An 11,717-nucleotide genomic window follows, 5' to 3' on the forward strand; every position below is an offset into this window, starting at 1 on the left:
AAACATTGATTTGGCATACAATTTAAGATTGTAAACATTGTCTGACTTCATATAGAACAAATTGCACTTGAAATTAACATTTCTTTAAAGTTATTGCAAATAAATGCATATTTTTCACTTTTTTCTGCGACAATCACTGAATTAGTTATTGAATTCTTCATCTTTAATATATATATATATTTGAGATTTTATGTATTTCTATCAAATCAAAAGTGGAATTATTCCTCAAAACAAAGGTTGTGTTTGTGTATGCTTGACATTTGTAGAATAAATCATATCTAGTTTGATGATTCTGTGACAAACGGTGAATTAGTTATTGATTTATACCGCTTTAAATGGCTTTTGGCGAATGTCTGTTGAATGCCCGAATATAAAACCAACTTTACCGCGGTCCCGAAACCCTGATTATATAAATCTATAGGATGCACAACTGCAACACTTTTAGGCTAGAGGCAAGCTGTAAAAGGCACAAGGAAGATAAGCCTCTATTGTACATGGGGATTTCTTTGTTTAGTATCAATGGCTGAGTTATATGACCTTAAGGTACACAACCTTTAATTCAATGACAACCATTTTCCTTGGCTTTCAATGGGAAGTGAGGGAAGTCCTTAGCCTAAGCATTTATGCATTTTATGGCTTTGGCCATTATGTCTGTTAATTATTGGTTTCCTGTTCCCTCCAGCCTGTGGCCATTATGTCTGTTAATTATTGGTTTCCTGTTCCCTCCAGCCTGTGGCCATTATGTCTGTTAATTATTGGTTTCCTGTTCCCTCCAGCCTGTGGCCATTATGTCTGTTAATTATTGGTTTCCTGTTCCCTCCAGCCTGTGGCCATTATGTCTGTTAATTATTGGTTTCCTGTTCCCTCCAGCCTGTGGCCATTATGTCTGTTAATTATTGGTTTCCTGTTCCCTCCAGCCTGTGGCCATTATGTCTGTTAATTATTGGTTTCCTGTTCCCTCCAGCCTGTGGCCATTATGTCTGTTAATTATTGGTTTCCTGTTCCCTCCAGCCTGTGGCCATTATGTCTGTTAATTATTGGTTTCCTGTTCCCTCCAGCCTGTGGCCATTCACTTATGTCTGTTAATTATTGGTTTCCTGTTCCCTCCAGCCTGTGGCCATTCACTTATGTCTGTTAATTATTGGTTTCCTGTTCCCTCCAGCCTGTGGCCATTCACTTATGTCTGTTAATTATTGGTTTCCTGTTCCCTCCAGCCTGTGGCCATTCACTTATGTCTGTTAATTATTGGTTTCCTGTTCCCTCCAGCCTGTGGCCATTCACTTATGTCTGTTAATTATTGGTTTCCTGTTCCCTCCAGCCTGTGGCCATTCACTTATGTCTGTTAATTATTGGTTTCCTGTTCCCTCCAGCCTGTGGCCATTCACTTATGTCTGTTAATTATTGGTTTCCTGTTCCCTCCAGCCTGTGGCCATCCACTTATGTCTGCTAATTATTGGTTTCCTGTTCCCTCCAGCCTGTGGCCATTCACTTATGTCTGTTAATTATTGGTTTCCTGTTCCCTCCAGCCTGTGGCCATTATGTCTGTTAATTATTGGTTTCCTGTTCCCTCCAGCCTGTGGCCATTCACTTATGTCTGCTAATTATTGGTTTCCTGTTCCCTCCAGCCTGTGGCCATTCACTTATGTCTGCTAATCTTTGGTTTCCTGTTCTTTCCAGAATGGCAAATGCACTCAAGAGTCGCCTTCTCCTCTTGTGGTCTAATGTACACCTGTCTTTGCTCAATAGTGTCATATCTGTCGCTATATGTAACAACGTCTAGAATTTGCAACATAAATTCTGAATCCAGATGTCTTTGTTCCAATGTTTTTTCAAGTTCAAATGTAAAAAATGATATATCAATTTTTTTTATTTTAGACATATATGATATTGGGATTACTCTGAATATCACACATGGACATTTCCTATGGCCGGATATGGAATCATTCAATTTCCTGAGGTGTGACACCCTATTTTCTCTCTTCATGTTGATCAATACTGACTGTATACATTGCATATCTGTGTTTCCTCAGCACATTCAAGACATGAAGCTTCTCTTGTTTGAGCTCCATATATTAATCTTGATATGCTGAAAATAAGGAGAATTTCTGAGTTTTCAGCAAAGGCTCAATAATTAGACAAATATGAAATTCATTATTTTATTCAAATAATTTCTGGATTCCCTCCTGATATCATACATGGTATGGCCAGATATTGACTCATTCTATATCATGAGATAGGCCTATGAGGACATCTTATTTTCTCAATATGATGACAAATACTGACAGTAGGCCTACATGGTATATTTTCTCAGCACATACAATGCATATGCTCTTGACTGAGGTCTACATCAGGATCTTGATATGCTAAATAAGGACCATTTCTGATGCTTATTTGCGCTGAGAACATGCTCAATAATTTGACTAATATTAACTCCATATCATTCTTTGATTCATTGTTGTATTACCTCTGCATAAAGACCCGGGAAAACACAAGCTAAAAGCACCATAACTGGTAGCCTAGCAACAAGAATTACCTATTTTCAACTGCCTTTTTTTATTTGGGCGCCACAAATTAGTGTGTAAACGGTGTGTGTGGTCAAACTGACATCTGGAGAAACAAAGTGAAGTGTTCAGAAAATAGAAGGTTAACCGGTGGCTTCAAAGCCTCAATGGCCAATATATAGCATCAGCAATCCAGGGTTTATATACATCACTGGTGTTGCCGATGCCTAATTATTTCTCCCTGGTTCTGACTTGACCTGCTGCTGGTTGCGCATTGCCTTGTATCATCAATCTGTGTGCGATGAGCTAGTAGGCTACTTGGCTGAAATTACCACCATGGTTTCTTTTGTCCTGCTGTTCAAATCGAACTCATGGATGTGGAAGATCACACGTGAAAACTGGACCTATACATTTTATACACCACAATAGGTATACTATTAATAAAAGTCAACCAAACTTACCCGATCCATCGTGGAAGCTGACGTTACTGTATTCTTTAAAAAATAAAATAAAAACGACACTAAATGTGTACGCTACAGTTACTTTCTTTGTCACAACGTTCAGATCAAGAAAAGCTCGACCACAACTTTATAAATATCAAAACTCGATTTAATTTGTGACAAATGAACGTCTCATGTAGACTAATCTTACATTAGAAACATGCTGCAAAAGCCTGTGAAATGTATTTGGATTGAAAACTAGATAGAGGATGGTAACAAAGTACTTCCTGTTGATGCTTTTCAGCTTCATCTGTGGTGTTTAAGAGGTGCCGCCACCTACTGTACATAGTCATCAAGACTTCTCTTCAAGTGGGTGAGGCGGTTTAGGGAGTCATTATGCTAGAAAATACTTATGTATTATATCATGAATCTATTTAAACTGTACATTACATGTTTCACTGTTTTAGAATCATCATGAATGATAGTAAATGCATTATGTCCACGTGTGGTTGTATTGTTTTTATATTTGCAAATAAAATCTAAAATCACAAATCTAAGGTATTTATAGAAACAACAAAAACATCTTGGTTAGAGAAGGAAGGAAGAAAGGCGACAGATTTTCACTCGAGTTGGGCCCCTCTCTGCCTCTTCTTCTCTGACAAAGTTCTCTTCGAGCGTCCACATATTTTTTATTGGCTGAGGCCCAGTAAGTGTCCTCGTAAATAAATACTGATTAGCGCTGCGCCATCCTTGCGGTGAAACAGTAAAGTCCGATGTATGTTCAATCTGACATCTGCAGTGGCCATACAGCATTTACAGCGATGCAACCTTGGCAGAAGTCAGGACATTCATACTTGCTGCGCTTCACGGAGCAGAGCTGTTGTGAAGGAAGGGGTCTTCTTCTTCTTTGGTATTATGACGGTCTGCAAACAATTGTTATAGATGCACGACTCCAACTGATTTGTCTATTTATCAGCCTACTATTCCGTAATGAATAGAAATAATGATAACAGGGCAGAAATTCCTTACACTTTCTGTATATGTTCATACAAGTGACCACAGGAAACTTCTTTGATCAGAGGTTAGTTTGTTTAATAAGATTTGCAACCCGGAGTTCACACATACAGCAATTTACAAACAAGACACTCAGTTCTCAAGATGGTGTTTTCTCTTTGTATCCCCTACTATGGTTCACCCCGCCCAGGGTGACATCCCTTAACTTTAATACAATATAAACTAATAATGAATAGTTGCTAATACCAAAGATGTTTCTGCTAGACGGAGTTCAGCTTATTGTTATTTGCAGTTTCCCAATCCTCCTTCCTCTTGCCTGACCGAACCCCCTGTCTCATTGACTATAAGAACTACCGATTAATAGTTCATTTAAATTAATTAAATCAATGCATGTGTCTATAACTGCGTGCTTGTTTGTGTAAGAGTACAACTGCATAGGTTTGTGTGTGTGGGTTTGTAATTGGTGGAAGGTGGTATGTGCATTAACATTGGTGAAGTAACACATTAAACATTGGTTTAGGTGTTATTACATGATCGGTTTAAGTTATTACATTATTCATTAAAAAAAGTTGTTACCTGATACCAATAACTTATTACATTAAGTGGAAAAGGTTATTACGACAACAATTCAACATTTTGAATGTTGAATGTATTGATCAATTGAATACATGAATATACACCTATTGTTGAAACATTATTCTACATAATGACATTTAATAATAATAGTATCATGAGTATATGAAAGAAGATACAATTATCAACATCCCTCCCACACACACACACACAGGTTCCCTATAACATTTCCTATGATAACATTTATCCATTTAGATCAATGTGTGATATTACATAGACACAGGGGAGACCTGATCCCAGATCAGAGCTGCATATTATGCTCCAGAGGTTACCATGGTGATCAGACTGAGGCAACTGTTTAAGAATGGGAGATGGATATGACTGTTCACTGGATGTTTTCTACTGATCCTTTATTTAGGGATCTGGAACCGGTGCCAGAAGGGAGGGAGATGAAATACAGCAAGTTTGTGCTTTCTGTTTGTTTCTCATTGGCCCTAAATAAACAAAGCTCTTCCCACCTAGACAGACATAAGGTTCCTTCTCCAGTGTGTGTTCACTGGTGTGAATAAAGGATCCATAACTGACTGAAACAATTCCCACACTGATCACAGGAATAAGGCTTCTTTCTCTCCAGTGTGTGTTAGCTTGTGTGATTTCAGGGTCCCTGACTGATTAAAGCTCTTCCCACACTTATCAGAGCTATAAGGTTTCTCTCCAGTGTGTAGTCGCTGGTGTCTAGTCAGGGTGGAACCTGCAGCAAAGCTCTTCCCACACTGACCACAGATATAAGGCTTCTCTCCAGTGTGTTTGCGCTGGTGTCTAGTTAGTTTTTCTGATCGAGCAAAGCTCTTCCCACACTGATCACAGCTATAAGGCTTCTCTCTAGTGTGTGTTTGCTGGTGTGAATTCAGGTTATCTAATTGAGCATAGCTCTTCCCACACTGACCACAGCTATAAGGCTTCTCTCCTGTGTGTATCCGCTGGTGTATAGTTAGTTTTTCTGATACAGCAAAGCTCTTCCCACACTGATCACAACTATAAGGCTTCTCTCCAGTGTGTGTTCGGTGGTGTCTAGTCAGGGTGGAACCTGCAGCAAAGCTCTTCCCACACTGATCACAGCTATAAGGCTTCTCTCCAGTGTGTATGCGCTGGTGTCTAGTTAGTTTTTCTGATCGAGCAAAGATCTTCCCACACTGATCACAGCTATAAGGCTTCTCTCTAGTGTGTGTTTGCTGGTGTGAATTCAGGTTATCTAATTGAGCAAAGCTCTTCCCACACTGATCACAGCTATAAGGCTTCTCTCCAGTGTGTGTTCGCTGGTGTCTAGTTAGTTTTTCTGATTGAGCAAAGCTCTTCCCACAATGATCACAGCTATAAGGCTTCTCTCCAGTGTGTGTTCGCTGGTGTGTAGTCAGGTTGGAAGCTACAGCAAAGCTCTTCCCACACTGATCACAACTATAAGGCTTCTCTCCAGTGTGTAGTCGCTGGTGTGTAGTCAGGGTGGAAGCTACAGCAAAGCTCTTCCCACACTGATCACAACTATAAGGTTTCTCTCCAGTGTGTAGTCGCTGGTGTGTAGTCAGGGTGAAAGCTACAGCAAAGCTCTTCCCACACTGACCACAGCTGTAAGGCTTTTCTCCAGTGTGTAGTCGCTGGTGTGCAGTCAGGGTGAAAGCTACAGCAAAGCTCTTCCCACACTGACCACAGCTGTAAGGCTTTTCTCCAGTGTGTAGTCGCTGGTGTGCAGTCAGGGAGAAAACTACAGCAAAGCTCTTTCCACACTGACCACAGCTATAAGGCTTCTCTCCTGTGTGTATTCGCTGGTGTCTAGTTAGTCTATCTGATACAGCAAAGCTCTTCCCACACTGATCACAGCTATAAGGCTTCTCGCCAGTGTGTGTTCGCTGGTGTGTAGTCAGGTGGCCTGAATTATTGAAGCTCTTTCCACACTGATCACAGCTATAAGGCTTCTCGCCAGTGTGTGTTCGCTGGTGTGTAGTCAGGCTGCATGACTGATTGAAGCTCTTTCCACACTGATCACAGCTATAAGGCTTCTCGCCAGTGTGTGTTCGCTGGTGTGTAGTCAGGTGGCTTGACTGATTGAAGCTCTTTCCACACTGATCACAGCTATAAGGCTTCTCTCCAGTGTGTACACGCTGGTGTATGGTTAAGGCTCCTGCACTAACAAAGCTTTTCCCACAATCAAGACAGAGGTAAGGCTTCTCCCCTGTATGAATTCTTACATTAGATTTGAAGGTGTTAGATGCAGCAAAACTCTTCCCACACTGATCACAGTGAATAATGAAGCCACTCTGGCTTGTGAAACTCTTCCCACAGTCAGAGCAGCAGTGGTGATGTTTCTTCCCTGTACGTCCCTGCTGGTGTTTCTTGAGATGTTCTGATCTGGAGACACTCTTCTCTGTCTCGTCAGCAACAGGATGTTGTTGAGGCTCCCCAGATGATAAGCCCCTTCCACTGAGAGAACAACGGTGTGTGTCCCCTGTGAAACAAAGACATTGAATAACTAGGTTTTGGAAATAAAGGTCCATAAATAGTATTATTTTTGTGAAAATGATTTGTTATTTAGCAGACGCTCTTATCCAGAGCGACTTACAGGAGCAATCAGGGTTAAGTACCTTGCTCAAGAGCACAGACAGATGGTTTTACCTAGTTGGCTCAGAGATTCAAACCAGCAACCTTGCGATTACTGGCATTAACCACTAGGCTACCTGCCTCCCTCTTCAATAAATACACTCTATGGCCAGTTTATTAGGAACACGCTCCTCCGTTCACGAAACTGGATTGACAATTTACTGGCCACTGAGTGTATATTGTTTATCAAACAATTAACAGAAGTTACAGAAGCAGATTGTAGTCTCATCCACCCCCCCATTGTTCTTACTTGATGAAATCAAAACTCCATCTCCCTCCTCGTGTCCTTCTCTCACAGTTCCACTCTGCCCTGGTGATTTCCTGCAGTCGACCAGCCGCACAGACACCCTCTTCAGACCCAGCAGTAAGGCGCTACCAGGAGAGTTGTGACCAGGGGACCCCGGCATGGTGGAGGGACTAGCTCTGTCCTGGTGACCACAGGAAGTAAAGTACATAAAATATCATTAGACCAAACATTTGATTACAGACTAAAAAACAGACTAAAAACAGACTACTCTCGGTTGACCAAGATATTTTTAGCCAGGGACTTGCATAACTCCAAATACAGGTGTGCCAAGCTTGTAGTGTCATACCCAAGACTCGACGCTGTAATCGCTGCCAAAGGTGCTTCAAAGTACTGAGTAAAGGGTCAGAATACTAAATAAAGTATATTTATTTTTTATACATTTGCAAAAATGTCAAAAACCTGTTTTCACTTTGTCATTATGGGGTATAGTGTGTTGATTGATGAGTCAATAAACATTAAATTAATTTTAGAATAAGGCTGTAACGTAACAAAATGTGGGAAAAAAGTGAAGAGGGTCGGAATACTTTCCAAATGCACTGTAGCTACCATAAAGTGACCATTTGATTGAAAAAACATCGTATTGACTAAGTTTGTAGCTCCAACAGATTCTCACTTCCACCAGATTCTCACTTCCACGTGCACATTGTCGTCCATTAGCAACCAACGACGAGCTCCTTTTTTGTAGCATTTCTGACATCTTTTCAGCCGGATCTCCGAGTTATATTCAAACGGGTCAGCAACAATACAGTTACTATTAGCTAAAATTTGCTTATTTGCCCAACGTCCAGCAGCTAGCCTCTGTAGCTAGCTAGGTAACACCAGTCAGCTGAAAGCTAGCTAGCTAATGAACGGGCAAAGAAAGGTAGCTAGCTATATTTGTTTATGGGAGGTTTGATACACATATAACAAAGCCATTCGGCAGGTAAAGCCAGACAACAGCTGACCTAGACACATAAGGAAGCTCATGATAGCTAATTTACTCCCAAATGCCAGTCCTACATTTATCCACTAAACATAGCTAGCTAGCTAACTACATCAGTTCAAAACCAACACAAAACGTTGGGCAAATTGCCATGATGCTAGCTTACAATGCATGCAATGCAATTGGCTTTTGCAACACTAGCTAAAATCAAATCAAATCAAATCAAATTTTATTAGTCACATACACATGGTTAGCAGATGTTAATGCGAGTGTAGCGAAATGCTTGTGCTTCTAGTTCCGACAATGCAGTAATAACCAACAAGTAATCTAACCTAACAATTCCACAACTACTACCTTATACACACACACAAGTGTAAAGGGATAAAGAATATGTACATAAAGATATATGAATGAGTGGTGGTACAGAACGGCATGGCAAGATGCAGTAGATGGTATAGAGTACGGTATATACATATGAGATGAGTACTGTAGGGTATGTAAACATAAAGTGGCATAGTTTAAAGTGGCTAGTGGTACATGTATTACATAAAGATGGCAAGATGCAGTAGATGATATAGAGTACAGTATATACATATGAGATGGGTAATGTAGGGTATGTAAACATTATATTAAGTGGCATTGTTTAAAGTGGCTAGTGGTACATTTTTACATAATTTCCATCAATTCCCATTTTTAAAGTGGCTGGAGTTGAGTCAGTATGTTGGCAGCGGCCGCTAAATGTTAGTGGTGGCTGTTTAACAGTCTGATGGCCTTGAGATAGAAGCTGTTTTTCAGTCTCTCGGTCCCTGCTTTGATGCACCTGTACTGACCTCGCCTTCTGGATGATAGCGGGGTGAACAGGCAGTGGCTTGGGTGGTTGTTGTCCTTGATGATCTTTATGGCCTTCCTGTGACATCGGGTGGTGTAGGTGTCCTGGAGGGCAGGTAGTTTGCCCCCGGTGATGCGTTCTGCAGACCTCACTACCCTCTGGAGAGCCTTACGGTTGTGGGCGGAGCAGTTGCCGTACCAGGCGGTGATACAGCCCGACAGGATGCTCTCGATTGTGCATCTGTAGAAGTTTGTGAGTGCTTTTGGTGACAAGCCGAATTTCTTCAGCCTCCTGAGGTTGAAGAGGCGCTGCTGCGCCTTCTTCACAACGCTGTCTGTGTGGGTGGACCAATTCAGTTTGTCCGTGATGTGTACACCGAGGAACTTAAAACTTTCCACCTTCTCCACTACTGACCCGTCGATGTGGATAGGGGGGTGCTCCCTCTGCTGTTTCCTGAAGTCCACAATCATCTCCTTTGTTTTGTTGACGTTGAGTGTGAGGTTATTTTCCTGACACCACACTCCGAGGGCCCTCACCTCCTCCCTGTAGGCCGTCTCGTCGTTGTTGGTAATCAAGCCTACCACTGTAGTGTCATCCGCAAACTTGATGATTGAGTTGGAGGCGTGCATGGCCACGCAGTCGTGGGTGAACAGGGAGTACAGGAGAGGGCTCAGAACGCACCCTTGTGGGGCCCCAGTGTTGAGGATCAGCGGGGTGGAGATGTTGTTACCTACCCTCACCACCTGGGGGCGGCCCGTCAGGAAGTCCAGGACCCAGTTGCACAGGGCGGGGTCGAGACCCAGGGTCTCGAGCTTGATGACGAGTTTGGAGGGTACTATGGTGTTAAATGCTGAGCTGTAATCGATGAACAGCATTCTCACATGGGTATTCCTCTTGTCCAGATGGGTTAGGGCAGTGTGCAGTGTGGTTGCGATTGCGTTGTCTGTGGACCTATTGGGTCGGTAAGCAAATTGGAGTGGGTCTAGGGTGTCCGGTAGGGTGGAGGTGATATGGTCCTTGACTAGTCTCTCAAAGCACTTCATGATGACGGAAGTGAGTGCTACGGGGCGGTAGTCGTTTAGCTCAGTTACCTTAGCTTTCTTGGGAACAGGAACAATGGTGGCCCTCTTGAAGCATGTGGGAACAGCAGACTGGGATAAGGATTGATTGAATATGTCCGTAAACACACCAGCCAGCTGGTCTGCGCATGCTCTGAGGACGCGGCTGGGAATGCCGTCTGGGCCTGCAGCCTTGCGAGGGTTAACACGTTTAAATGTTTTACTCACCTCGGCTGCAGTGAAGGAGAGCCCGCAGGTTTTGGTAGGGGGCCGTGTCAGTGGCACTGTATTGTCCTCAAAGCGGGCAAAAAAGTTGTTTAGCCTGTCTGGGAGCAAGACATCCTGGTCCGCGACGGGGCTGGTTTTCTTTTTGTAATCCGTGATTGACTGTAGACCCTGCCACATACCTCTTGTGTCTGAGCTGTTGAATTGCGACTCGATTTTGTCTCTGTACTGGGACTTAGCCTGTTTGATTGCCTTGCGGAGAGAATAGCTACACTGTTTGTATTCGGTCATGCTTCCGGTCACCTTGCCCTGGTTAAAAGCAGTGGTTCGCGCTTTCAGTTTCACGCGAATGCTGCCGTCAATCCACGGTTTCTGGTTTGGGAATGTTTTAATCGTTGCTGTGGGTACGACATCGTCAATGCACTTCCTAATGAACTCGCTCACCGAATCAGCATATTCGTCAATATTGTTGTTGGACGCAATGCGGAACATATTCCAATCCGCGTGATCGAAGCAGTCTTGAAGCGTGGATTCAGATTGGTCGGACCAGCGTTGAACAGACCTGAGCGCGGGAGCTTGTTGTTTGAGTTTCTGTTTGTAGGCTGGAATCAACAAAATGGAGTCGTGGTCAGCTTTTCCGAAAGGGGGGCGGGGGAGGGCCTTATATGCGTCGCGGAAATTAGTATAACAATGATCTAGGGTTTTTCCAGCCCTGGTAGCACAATCGATATGCTGATAGAATTTAGGGAGTTTTGTTTTTAGATTAGCCTTGTTAAAATCCCCAGCTACGATGAATGCAGCCTCAGGGTGTGTGGTTTCCAGTTTACAAAGAGTCAGATAAAGTTCGTTCAGGGCCATCGATGTGTCTGCTTGGGGGGGAATATATACGGCTGTGATTATGATTGAAGAGAATTCCCTTGGTAGATAATGCGGTCGACATTTGATTGTGAGGAGTTCTAGATCAGGTGAACAGAATGACTTGAGTTCCTGTGTGTTGTTATGATGATCACACCACGTCTCGTTAATCATAAGGCATACCCCCCCGCCCCTCTTCTTACCGGAAAGATGTTTGTTTCTGTCGGCGCGATGCATGAAGAAACCAGCTGGCTGCACCGACTCCGTTAGCGTCTCTTGAGTTAGCCATGTTTCCGTGAAGCAGAGCACGTTGCAATCCCTGATGTCTCTCTGGAATGCTA

General features: G+C 42.8%; 1 protein-coding gene across 1 annotated transcript in view; it reads right to left on the reverse strand.

Annotated features, from left to right (window-relative positions):
• Nucleotides 1-4,011: 4,011 nt before the first annotated feature.
• LOC139570960 (zinc finger protein 271-like) overlaps nucleotides 4,012-11,717 on the reverse strand; it is a 10,767-nt gene continuing 3,061 nt past the window's right edge. Inside the window, exons 2-3 of the mRNA XM_071393338.1 lie at nucleotides 7,431-7,608; nucleotides 4,012-7,028 (exon numbers count right to left, since the gene is read on the reverse strand). Coding sequence (XP_071249439.1) covers nucleotides 5,134-7,028; nucleotides 7,431-7,608 — 2,073 coding nt within the window. The 3' untranslated portion in view covers nucleotides 4,012-5,133. The remainder of the gene's footprint in view (nucleotides 7,029-7,430; nucleotides 7,609-11,717) is intronic.

Source organism: Salvelinus alpinus, chromosome 1 (assembly GCF_045679555.1).
Source record: "Salvelinus alpinus chromosome 1, SLU_Salpinus.1, whole genome shotgun sequence".
Taxonomy (NCBI): domain Eukaryota; kingdom Metazoa; phylum Chordata; class Actinopteri; order Salmoniformes; family Salmonidae; genus Salvelinus; species Salvelinus alpinus.